Source organism: Columba livia, chromosome 1 (assembly GCF_036013475.1).
Source record: "Columba livia isolate bColLiv1 breed racing homer chromosome 1, bColLiv1.pat.W.v2, whole genome shotgun sequence".
Classification (NCBI taxonomy): Eukaryota; Metazoa; Chordata; class Aves; order Columbiformes; family Columbidae; genus Columba; species Columba livia.
Window position 1 is genome coordinate 183,081,082 of NC_088602.1, and position 13,005 is coordinate 183,094,086.

General features: G+C 42.7%; 2 protein-coding genes across 6 annotated transcripts in view; one reads left to right on the forward strand and one right to left on the reverse strand.

The window, feature by feature from the left end:
- DOCK4 (dedicator of cytokinesis 4) overlaps window positions 1–12,321 on the reverse strand; it is a 237,762-nt gene extending 225,441 nt beyond the window's left edge. For all 5 annotated transcript variants that reach the window (XM_065048727.1, XM_065048725.1, XM_065048726.1 and 2 more), the window contains exon 1: window positions 12,111–12,321. In XM_065048727.1, the coding sequence (XP_064904799.1) occupies window positions 12,111–12,147 (37 nt within the window). In that variant the 5' untranslated portion in view covers window positions 12,148–12,321. The remainder of the gene's footprint in view (window positions 1–12,110) is intronic.
- A 70-nt stretch (window positions 12,322–12,391) lies between these two features.
- ZNF277 (zinc finger protein 277) overlaps window positions 12,392–13,005 on the forward strand; it is a 56,094-nt gene continuing 55,480 nt past the window's right edge. The window contains exon 1 of the mRNA XM_065048731.1: window positions 12,392–12,548. Coding sequence (XP_064904803.1) covers window positions 12,515–12,548 — 34 coding nt within the window. The 5' untranslated portion in view covers window positions 12,392–12,514. The remainder of the gene's footprint in view (window positions 12,549–13,005) is intronic.

Here is a 13,005-nt window from a genome sequence, read left to right on the forward strand (position 1 = left end):
ATGAAGAGGCAATGGCAATGCTTAAGAACCATCCTCTTATGAAGAACAGTAGTTCTCATTAATCTTAGGGTATTCACATTCTCATATCAACCACATTATATGTTATCATGATAAAGTATGTGTTTTGATTATATGTTTCTTTTTCTTTCCCATTACTATATTGAAAGGATGCAAAGTTCATCCATTTAAGTTCCAGATGCAGAAATGAGACAGACCTCTCAAAAGGATGTTATACTTCTAACATCTGGGTTCATTTTACTTTATTACTTGCACCTCAGTGCTGTATGTTTACCAGTTCTCAGTTCTGTCATTGTTCTACCGCATTCCAGAAGTTTTGCTCTGTAGTGAAATTAGACACATTTTAATCCACAAAACTGAAGTTGCACCTTTAGAGTTTTTAGTTTCTAATCTTGTGACACTCAAACTGTATTTTAGCAGCCCGCTCCCAACTTAATGTCCAAAATATGTGCTTGGCCAGTTCTGCTTGAAGCATATGGAGACAGAGTTTGAGTTAGCAAGGACAGGCAATTGCTTACTGAGCAGCCACTACAATAAGAAAGCACTTAATGCCATGCTAGTCAAAGTGCTCAAATTAAGACTGTATCTGAACAGCAGTAGCCAACAGGAGTAACAAATTCGTAAAAGTTTTAGAACCCACAACAGGTTCAGTAAACAGTACACTCATGATTCCAGGGCCAACAGCTGGATGAGAAGACATGCAATTAATCTACTTCAGCTCATTATTTGCTCCCATCCTTTGAAAACAGTCAGATGCTCTTGACAAGCCAACTAAATTCCTCAAAGTGTAGCTTTCTATTACGCCTCATCTGATGTACCTGTGGGTCTGACCAAGCAAGGCAACTCCCCTTGCAGCAGGGCCAGCAGCTGCACAAGAACCAGCCAGCCACCTCTCACCAGCCAAGGAGGCCACTGCCTGCAGAGGCCCGACACCCCACAGCCTCAACCTGCACCCAGGCTCCATCACAAGCTAAAAGCGATGCCACAAGGAAGCAACAGGATGCCACGGCCGCAAAGCACCAGGATGCCACGGCCGCAAAGCACTTCATGCAAAACACATGAGCACTGGGGTCCTGCCACCTCTCACACTCCTGGCTGCACCCTCCTTTCTTCCCCCACACTGGCACACATGCTTTGGCAGACAATCCCAGCCCAGCTAGAGGTGCTGATCCAGGAGAAATCCCTTCCTGCCAAATAAGTGATTCCAGCCACATCAGCCCTTCTCAACTGTTCATCACAGAAACTGTTAGAGGGAGCAGAGGGAAGCACATGGGCCAGAGCTGGGTGGGCACAAGGGCTGGCCTGGGCACGGTCATGCTGGTCCCCACACAATTACATTCTGCTCACTAAAGCTTCCCCACACACACAAGACAATATGCTTTTCCAAGTTTCCTGAATTGCTTTAACATATGGCACTATAGCTGTGCATATTCCTACCCTACACAAATGCCATATTTTTACATAAAACCCACTATTTGTAGTCTGCAGAGTGCTTTTGAGGTTTCACATAAGGTATGTAAAAACATAAATGGCATTTTACAGAGGTCATTAAAAAAGCCAAACCCGTGACAGTTCTACAAACAATATCTACTTCATAGATTAACCAAAAGACTGTAGCTTGCTAGTTTAAAATAGACTATTTAACACTTACCAGATAAGTAAGTTTATTCCAGACTTCTGCTTCTCCAAAAGCGAGCGCCTCCCCATCAGTCTACTCTTTCTACTCTCTCATTATTTTGCTGAGGAACCCACAAAGAGGCAGAACACGCAGACAGTGACCACAGCTCTCTATCTGCAACCACATTTACACCCCAATTATGATGCTGCTAACTGGCTGCTCAAAAGGAGAGCTAGAGGCAGTATTTATCAATATAAATTCAAACAGATCTTTAGGAACCGTCACAAAAACCTATGTGATTTCTCTAATGTTGTAGTTGCACTTTATGTTTACTAGATTATGTTTTTTCTGATTACGTTGGGAAAGGAGGGACCCACATAATTTGTGCTTGTTTAATATGATAACTAACCTCTGTAGTTTCCTCAGCCATCTTTAAAATTAGTGCTATTTAGTATAACTATTAAATACACATTTTCAGAGCCATTGCTATCTAAGCCAAAGCCTATTCAGTAGAACAGGCGCTTTGCAGAACTAAAACAAAAACACTTTCTTTTGCATGCATATGCACTAAAACCCAACAGTTTTCAATCTTAAATGCTTCCTAGCACATTTCTTGAATGTAAACAAGCACTTGAGCTTGAAGATACAAAAAGCAGTGGATGTGGTCTAATGCTGAACAACAGACAGGTAGCAGCAGCAAGACTTGACACCACTCATCCTTCACACTGCCAGGAAGCCAAGGCGTTTCATCAAGAGAAGAAGTTTTAAGATACTTCTTAAAGCACATAATTGCTCAGGTTGAGATAAAGCTACTATTTATATCTGAAAAAAACTTCAAAAAAAAAAAACAACCAAACTGATAGTATTTTCCAGAAGCAACCACTGACAGCAGCTTAAAAAAGAAAAACTCTAGGTGACTGTGGAGTGATTTCCTTATTACCCTGCCTCCGAAAAGCAAAGCCGATTACTTCAGATTCCTCTGAATATTGCCTACCATGTTACATCCCCAAATACTATCTTGAAGATTAAATTCCAAAAACTAACAGTTGCCTCACATACAAGAACACATACTTCCCCTGCCAAAAAAAAATACATTGTTCTGACGTTTCACCTATTTTCAGCATTTTTTACTATGCTTTTTAATTAATTGGTGGAAAGAAATTGTTCAAAGTCTTTGCGTAATTAAATCATTACAAAAAGCCTAACTTGTATGCAGAAAACACAAACAAGTCTTTTGTCTTCCAATCTGATTTGCAAAAAAACAGTCCAAGTTACTGAATGTAGCTTTCCAGTTATGCAAGCAACTGGAGAATCTGTAACCTGAGATGCTTACTATTGTCACTGATGTATTTTCCCAGGACAAATACAATCGCAAAATATATGCGGGCAGATATCTCCACCCTTACTTTACCTATTTAATGTGGCAAGTGATAGGAATAAGCCCATTGGTTCAACACAGCTGAGCACTCAGAACTACATCTGCCCCATGAGAAGACTTTAGCTTTCAGGTCTTGTTACTCCAAGTGGAAGAAAGGATATCATGAAGTAATACCACTTTGGCTTGAGTTATAATTAGCTATTAAATTTTTTCTGATATGGGTGGGTGGAGGAAGAAAAGTAAGTATAGCTACAGTAATGAACTCTGTACAGAACTGACACGTGCTCTCTGACACTGAAATAGAAGAACAGAGATCTTCTGTTTTCCACCTTAGGATTTCCTTTTTTTGTCTGAAGTTTTACAGACCAAAAAAAGGAAGGAAGCTGGGAGTAGTGGGGGAAGGTACAGGAATAGGGAAGAGACAGATAAGTGAAGAATGTTTTAAGACATTTCCACTATTAACCATGAATAACAGCAGCTCTGCCAGCTGTTGTCCACTAAATTGTTTCAAAAATACACACTCAGACTTTTTCTTTATCATAGTAACAGGGGAGACAGTGTTTACACCAGAAGGAGCAATTCTGAGTCCCATGCAAAGGCAGAAACTCCAAGTCAAGCTCTGTATCCTCACTGTACTAACAGGCATAGTATAGAGAAAACAACACACAGACAAGGATAGAGGCACATTCCTTCAAGGTACAAAATATTAGCCAACTTATTCCTTGTAAAAACCAGTACTATCACTCCCCCACAGAAAAAAAAACAACAGTATTTGCAACCTGTGACCCATCTCTATAATGCTTAGTTCCAGGGAGTGTACTTCACAGTTATACCTAGGGAATCTTATAAACTACCGATGACATTAAAAAAAAGCATTGGGGAATTTGAAAGTACACTTAGAATCAAATAGCTATCTTTATACAGGTCTTTTCCTCAGAAAAATAATATTCTGTATTGTATTGGTCACATTATCTACAAAAAGTATGACTTCTGCTTTATATAAGCACGACTATTTCATACTTATATATTCTATGACATACCTGCAGCTTGACTAAGGATTAAGCTGTTACCCATTGCTATTTGTATAATACAATAACAAAATGATACTATTTCTGCAGCTAACTTTTATTTAACTCTTTAACAAGACAAAGCATCAGAAATACTAATTCCCCCCCCAGGCAGCATCTCATACATGTATAGCTCACTACACTACTCTGGAGAGAAGTTAAAATAAGGCTTCATGGAGTCATCATTTGCTTTCTGCACTGCAACCTGTAATTTCAAAGAGTTTCAAAAATGAAACATTATCTTTTTATATGTAGTCAATGATTTATGATTGTAAGAGAAAATGCTTTGTTTTAAAAATAACTAAACAGAATTCAGTAACTTCTATTATAGTAGAATCTCTACTGTGCAGTTGGTGCTCACCTCTTAAACACAGTATATATAAATTCCCATACACTCAATGCAAATTATTCATGAACATGTGTCAGTACACATCTTTAAATACTCATTTGCATCTCTAAATAAAACTCAAAAATCGTAAGTTCAGTGCAAACAACAACAAAAAAAAAAACCACCAAGAAATCCCAAGCAATGGATTTGAAAGGTCATTCCATTTCTTCTCCATTTCAGAAAGAACTCGGCAGGTTCATTTACCTACTGATTGCCTAAGACCAGCCACCACCTGCTTCCAGGGCCCTGAAAGGACACACACACTTGAAATCCAGTAACACAGAAAGCAAAACTGAAATAAATTTAAGTTATTCCTCAAACACTTTAATGAGAGTTCTGCAAACTAACAACCCCATTTCGGGATTTATTAACTCATCTACTACATGCATTTTTCTACATGGAAACTATCAAGAAAACAAAACTTGATGTCCTAGAGAGCTGAGTAAACACACTTTACCCACTTTCAGTTGTAATAATTTCAGCTGTTACTGTTAAAGTAGATAAATAATTGCATGTAAACCTGAAAAATGTCTGAGAAAGATGAAAGGTGCAATCAGCAGGGTTTTTCCACTTTTATTAGCTCTCCTTCAAGAACACTTTTTTTGCCTCATCCCATAAGACTGTGGGGTTTTTTTAATCCTGCAAAACTGATGTGATTACATCCTATTTTCATACTCAAAACAAAGACAGCAAGCACAATGCATTACAAATTGCAAAATCCAAGCTTCTTTCTTTGTCCCTGTAGAACAGGGACTTTCAGAGCTGCAGTGTTTGCAGCTCTCCTATCCACCCTTGAGCATTGGGAAGCTAGATCAGCATTATTTTCCAACTAAACTTTCCAGGTGTGCTCAAGAATGCAAAGTTGACAAGTTATCTTTAAACTGTATAACTGGGAATATGCACTTCAAATAACAAGAAACATGCATTATGAAGAGAAACAGAACACAGCTATCACTTCAGCCTCTCATCATTGTAAAGATCTGAAAAATACATTCCTTTAAACATAAGGAGGCAAACTAATAGCAAATCACCATGTCATTCGAGGGTCTTCAGTTGTTCATCATGCATTGCTTTGCTTAACAAGCTCCACTTCTGTTAGCAATTACATCTCTCACAAAAAAAGATGTCAGACAAGGTGCTTCCAGCAGGTATATGCAAGAAAGGAAATGCAGGAGCCAGCGCAGCTGACAAACGGAAAAAATAGCATGGAAAAGAGGTGCACTTCACTAAGGACACGTAAGCAGAAATAATCAGCTGACGAATACAGGATGGGAGAATAACTGTCTAGACAACAGTATTCCAGAGAAGGATCTGAAGGATTGATTAGTAGTTCCCGACAACATGAGTCAACTCGATGCTATTACAAAAGGAACAAACGTCACACCAGAAATGACAGACACTGAAAAATTCTCCTGCTTTACCTGATAAAGTTTTCCTATCCCATTTTGAACACACATCAATTGGTTAAAGATACAACCAACACAATCTACAAGGAAAAGATTAAATAACTGGAGCCATTTCATACAAGGAGACAGTCTTGTCAAGTCTTCATATACACATAACACATGCAAAAGGAAAACTACTCCAGTGCTAAACACCTTCTGTAGTAGTAAGACTACTAAGCACTGACTATGGAAGTTACAGATGCTCTATTCTCAGCATTTCAAAGAACACGCTGGCAAACATCCTTCAGAAGTGATGAGTTGACATGGCTTGACAAAGTGATACAGATTAAATCTCAACTCTTTCTAAACACATTTTTATGTTTCTGTTGATTATCTCCAAAACAAAATTAATCCTTTGTATTACATACTGTTAGAAACACTTACAAATTAAACGCATGTGACTAAATAAAAAGGGACATCTCCCTCTGGTCTTCTGGCTCCCGAATCACCAGGAGGGGAACAATGACCACCTCAAAGGCACTCTGCTCAGCTCCTCACAAAAGGAAAAATAGCAAGAAAATTAGGAGAGCAAAACAGAAGGTTACGCAATGATTTACACAGTTGCATGCAAAAAAAAAACCACCACACAGTATAAGAAATTGCATTCCAGACTGAAAGTGAATCAAAACCTTCAACCCTTTTGTGCCAAACAAAGAAAGGCTTGAAAGGACTTTGATTTACCTAGTTTGTTCCCCTGTACCTTTGCAAACCAAATACAAATCCAGTAGGGGGAAAAACAAAACAAACACACACACAGTGTCTCAGAACTAAAGAAATGAAGTAACATCTCCCAGGGGTGCAAACTCTGAGAGCACCTTGTCTCAGTTGCTGAATACAGTCAAGTGTCACAAATGATCCAAGCAGTCAAAATGCTCTCCTCGGGATCTTCCCTCATCCCAAGGCCCAAATTATGGAAAACTTTATAGACCAAAACCTACATGGTGAATTACACTCAGAAATTAAAAGGAAACTGTAGAATGTGGTAGATAACATGTTCACATTGAACCAGGCTGTAAATGTGAAACACTTATTCTGAAGCTCCATTGCTTCCCTAACCTGCAGCCCAGAAAAGAGATGTGTCAAAGGCAGACACTCCTACATCAGTGCAAAAAACTGCCAATATCTGCATGCTTGGAATAAAGTAACCAGTCGTAGCTTCCTTGACAGAGAAGTTAGTGACTCCATCATGTGCTGCTGGAGCTCCCAGAGCAATCACAGATTACATTATTCTATGCTAGATTTAAAGAAAAAAAAAAAAAGCACATCTTCCCTTTCAGCAGTAAGACCACATTCTCACCTTGACTCCTTATGTTATTTAATTCACTGTTGTTCCATCATCTTTTGGCTAAATTTGACCCAGCTAGTAGCCACACAACTCCAACACTGAGATTTGGCAAGAAAAAAAAACGCAGTACAGCAAAAGAGGAAGAAAAACAGTGTCATCAGCATACAGCTAACCATGAAATAACATCAGCCTTCAGAAATCTTCCCCAGTATTTCCAGATATGTAGTGAATAGAAAATATGAGAACTTTCTGGAGGCAGCTGCTAAAAAATGCATTTTAAAAAAACTTGATTTAGTCTCATTTTAAGGCAACTTCACCACTTTCTCCCACTTGTTTAAGCTAAGGCTAGTCTTATGACCAAAATGACTTCAAAAAAATCCCAACCTTCATATTCTGCTCTCCAACAGAATATAGTCAGTGATGTTTTTTTCTGTCCAAAAGCTGTGAGTTGAGATCATGCTGGCTTTCAAAGATACTGGAAGTTACTGCTTATATAGAAGACCAGGAAAATACCTGACATCCTAAGCTGATGTAAAAGCCTCCATGACAATGTAATCATGTGTCAAGAATCTTCCTGTAGCAACGACCACACATTTTCCACCTCAGATAGCTAGAACTTGGGGAATATCTGATAAAACGAGAACAGGCTCCTATTGTCCAAGTGAAGTGAAGGGAGTATTGGTACCCTGCCAACCTCACTCAGTATCCCATGGTACCTCACCTTCACCTGCTTGCAGGTGACCAGCCCCACAAACAGTCACAACCTGTAACAAGAAAATGAAGATCGTCCTCCAACTGTCCATCAGCCCAATAGAGCTCATGAGACCTAAAATGTGCTATGTTTTGCCCCGCCTCATCCCTAGACAGTTTTAAGGCAGCTTGACAGGACTTTTGGATATAGAACATTATTAGTGGTCACATTAGTGCAAAGCAACAATACAAACTGAATTCCAAATAAACTGTGAGGCAGGTTCAACATAGAAGAATGGAAGACATAAGACTGAAGGCTTCATTTGTACTATTTGGAGATGGATTAAGATAAACTGATGAAGTGTTTGTGTTAAACAAAACACATTCTATTAGAAGACTAGCACAGTTATTGACAGAGATACAATGTGACATTAACCACATAATAGTCTTTGTCTTTTTGTTGTTGAGCTAAACAAACCAAGCTCACTTGCAGTAAACTCAGCTTGCAGTCAAAAAAGCAATTACAGCATGAAGAGAAAAATGTCTTGCTATCTTTCAAGAGGATTGCTAGCAAGACTAGTCTGGCTGCAACCCAGAAGAACAAGACACAAGCCAATTGATTTGGCTTTTGTCTATGTGCTAGTCAATACTGCTCCTGTGATCAACTAATACACCTCCTGTCTTTTTCCTCTTGTAAGCCCCAGCTTACAGCAGAAAGTAATTTCATCCTTCCATTTCTCCATCTATAAAATAGGAGATGGCCACACTTCATACACCTATAGGAAGGCACAGCTTAACAACACTAAAAATACCAAGCATTATTTAAACTTGTCCAAGTTAAACTGGTATATATTTTGCTGTATGGAATCACTTCAGGATCTGGAATAGCATTCTGCTTATAAATTAGATGATGCATTTGCCAACTGCTTTAAATTATTCTCCTTAATTAATATGTCCATCCTAATCCAAGAAACGCCTTCCTGAGAAATGCTAAGAAACTTTGTGCTCAGTAGAAAAACGTGAATCACCTACATTCAAGAAAGTGTAACTGCATCCTTACAGATGCAGGTAAATCTGCAGATCTGGCAAGACAAAAAGAAAACCTGATCCTCTATATTCAGGCTAACAGAACTTGTATTTTACTCCAAACAGCAGCTACGAGATAATTACATAGTCCTGTGATTTATTTACTACAGCTAAAAGTTTTCCAGTTTGCACAGATCAGTAAGTCACCTTTGAAAGCTACACTTGCTAGTTGCTGCTTGCAGCTCCACAGCCATGCAGTCTTAAATTATTCGTTTTATCAAAGGGTTTGGTTATTGTTCTAAAAAACATTGTTCCTTTAGGTTCTAAATTCACATAGAACAGCAACATGGCATTTGTGTAAGTCAACTCAATTTGACATCTACCAGATTTAGATACTAATAACAGCAAAAATCTTACCTCTCCTACCCTTACAGCAATATACTTTGTGCTAAATACTCCACATAAGTCACCACTGAATCCTTTGTGCAATGCCATCGCTAGTTTGACACACAGCTGAAGGTGTGGTTCAAAACATATAAAATTTCAAAGTGAAATACAGAAGTTTAACCTCATGTTCTGAAAATAAAGATATCAAAACCCAGACAAAGCAAACTTTCTCAGAACCAGAAATATTCCAGTGCTTAATTCACCTTTAGCATCCTGAAGGATAATAGGTAACTGACAAAACCTATAGCTTTAGAAACAAAAAAAACCCACATAATTGCAGTACAAAGGATGTCACAATGTAATAATGCCCTTCGTTATGACAACTTGGCTGTCTACTAGGAAATGAACTGGCAGTGTGTCTGCCTACTAGTAAATGAACTCAAAGTCAAGCAACCTGCTCAGAAGAAAAGCAATTAGATATTATCAGTGCCTAATGGGCAGAAGCTTGAAAATGTGAAGAAGATTGTTAATTGTATTAACTACCCCTCAAAGTAGGAATCAGTCAGGCTATGCAGGTGAGCCACAGCTACCTGGTTACCAGCAACCCTTCAGTGTAAGCAGGTGGCTGTTGCCTGGTTATTCATCCATTTTGGCATGTCACAGTACAAATGTGCAGCACACAGCATGTGCTGCAAAATTCAGATTGAAAATGCAGATGAGGTCTGATGTTGATGCAAGCCCTGAGCTCTTTATACAAAGGATACATATGCTTTGTACAACTAATCAGGATTCTCAAAGGGGTTTTATAACACACCCATTTTACCAGGGCAGATAAATACATCAGTGTTTAAAAACAACAACAACAAAAAAAACCCACACAAACAAAACAAGCAAAAAAAACCCAAACCACACCATGCTGTTTGGAAATAATGTCAGCACTAAAAAGAAAATATATAAGCAGGTCTGCAGTGCAAAATGCAAGTTTGATCTACAAAATTCACTTTATGTGAAGTTTAAAGAATTATACAGCAATATACAACTCTTTCTCCTGCCTCCCTTACCACTGCTGCAGAGCACAATAGCTTATACAATAATTGGGTGTGAAGACTTCGCAGACAGCACTCATCATGCAGGTGAGTGAGCACATCACAAAAAACACAGTTCAAGAGAAAAACTGAATTACTTTAGATTGCTATTTCAACATTTTGCAATGGCCATACTAACTGTGATATCACCCCCATCACAGGGGTATAGAGAACCCAAATTGAACAGTGGCCTTTTGTTACTGTCTTGAATAGCCTTTGGAAGGCAAATCACAGAAAACCATGGAACAAATTTAAATAAGAATAAGTATCTTTTTGTGACTATATTATATATACACAAATAAAGAGGATCTTTGTAACAAACCACATTTGCCTACTATTGAGAAATTGGAACTGTATCTCTTTAGCAAGCTTAAGATTTCAGTGACACCAGCCCTGGAAGTGGGGGAGAGCTGGACAGTGATCCATGTGCAAGTACCTGCAAACGTTTACTAAACATAAAAAAATCTTATTTAACAGATACCACTTGTTTAACAGCCAGGGGATAGTTACTCAAATAAGTGGAACACTGATTAGCTACTTGTTTTCAGTATTGGAAAAGATGCTCCAAAGTGATTTTTAGCTCATAAATCAGGAGGAAAAAAAAATAGACGAAGAGGAGGGCTGCAGCTTGAAATACTTGACTGCTAATATTCAGCATGCCATTCCAGCGAGCCCCGGAGTGGTTTTTAAGCCTCTGCCCATCCTTGTAAAGAAAGGCGGGTGGTAGGGCTAATCAATATTTCGCAACCCAGCTGTGACCTGGCAAATAAAGAAGTCAAGAACATAAATCCCATCGATGATCTCTGTAATTTAATGTTCGGAGGACGGCAACATCTGGGACCAACTCCAAGTGGGACGGAGCGGCCCCGCACGGCGCTGGCTCCCGCGCTCGCCGGAGCGCTGCTACAAACACACACAAAAACAAAGGAGGGCTCCGCGCTCCTCCTGCTTTTTCCGTAATATACACAATTCCGCGTTCAAAGACGACGTAAACAAACGGAAAGCTGCTTACTACGCTAGTAGGTCTGTGTAACAGTTCAGCTGTGTCAGAGGGGGCTATTGTCCGAGACGAGCCACTAGAGCTCAGCGAATGCTGGCGGTTTTAATAGGTGGTGTCAAAAAAAAAACCCACAGTGAACCTCCTTGATCATTTCGTAAGTCACATTAGGGGCTTCAGAGCCCTGCACCAGACAGAGTCCAACACAGAGGCAGGGAAGCGCGGCTCCCACAAGAGACACTTTGTCTGGTTTCCACTGAAGCAGCGACAAAACCCCCGACGCGCAAACAATGCCCGCGGCCCCGCTCCTGCTCCTTCCCGGGGCGCCGCCGCCACAGATCGTCTTCCCACCAGGTCACCGCTCCCGGCGATATTTTTTAAAGCTGTTTTGTTCCCCGTAAAAAACCAACCTTTCCACCCAGTGCCCGCCTCAGAGCCGGGTGACCGGCCCCATCTCCGGGCAGCGACCAGAGGCGCTGCAGCCGCGGCTCGGGCACCAGCCGCCTTTTGTTGCGCCTCTGGGGATGGGACCGCGCTCCCCCGCCCCGGCGGGACCTCCGCGCAGAGAGGGCGACACGACCACTCACAGAGGCAGGGCGCTGCCCCCACTCCCGCCAGCAGCCCACGCCAGCCCCGCGGGACGAGCCCGCTCCGCCGCGGGATGCGCTCCCCGCCGGCAGTGCCGCTCCTCGCCCCCGCGCTGCCCCGCTCCCCTCTCTCACTCACCCACGCCGTACTTCTCGTGCTCCGTGGGTATCCACATGCTCGCGACGTGCGGGCCCCCGCCCCGCGCCGGCCGGCAGCCCCTCCGCCAGCAGAGCGTCCGCTGCCCGGCTGCTCCCGCCGCCGCTCAGCCGCGGCTGCCCGGTCCCGGCAGCGAACTCATTGTTCTGCCGGGCGGGCGGACCAACTGACTCAGGCGCGCCCGCCGCCAGCCACTTATATGCCCCGTCCCGCTGCACGCCGGGGAACGTAGTGCCTCAGCGCGGCCGCGCCCCTCGTCGCCCGCGGCCGTGGGAGAGACTACGAGCCCCGGCTGGCCCCGCGCTCCCCGCCGGGGCGGGCCGGGGCGGAGCTCGGCTCCCGGAGGCCGCCCCACGCCGGGGCGGGAGGAGCGGCTCCGCGGCGGCATGGCAGCGTCCGGCGGGACGCCGGCACGGGAAGGTGAGTGCGCTGCGGGGCGGCCCAACTCCCCCCGCCCGGCGGCTCCACGGTTCCTGGCTCGGGGCCGTTCTCCGGGCGGTTGGACGGGGCTGGCTCCGTGGGGCGCCGGGGGTGTGGAGCAGGGAACACGTGTGGGACAGCCGGGAGCTGTCAGGGCCCGGCGCGGTGGGGGCCCCGCCGGTCGCTGCCGGCTTCCGGGGCGATGAGCTCCGAGCAGCCCCGACCCCGCCTTGGGTCGTTAAAAGGGGCCTAAGTCCTTCTGGTGCTGCTGGTGCCATTCCTCTTAGCAAAGCTCCGAGTTTGGCACATGAAGCTGAGGGGACTGGGAGAGGTTTCAACAGCGGGTCGTGCTGGAGCGGGACCGGGTGCCGGCAGCGTGCCAGAGAGGTCGGACATGGAGCTGATAGTCTGGGTGGCTTTTTGACTTCTCACATAAATCCGTCTCTCAGCACAGACC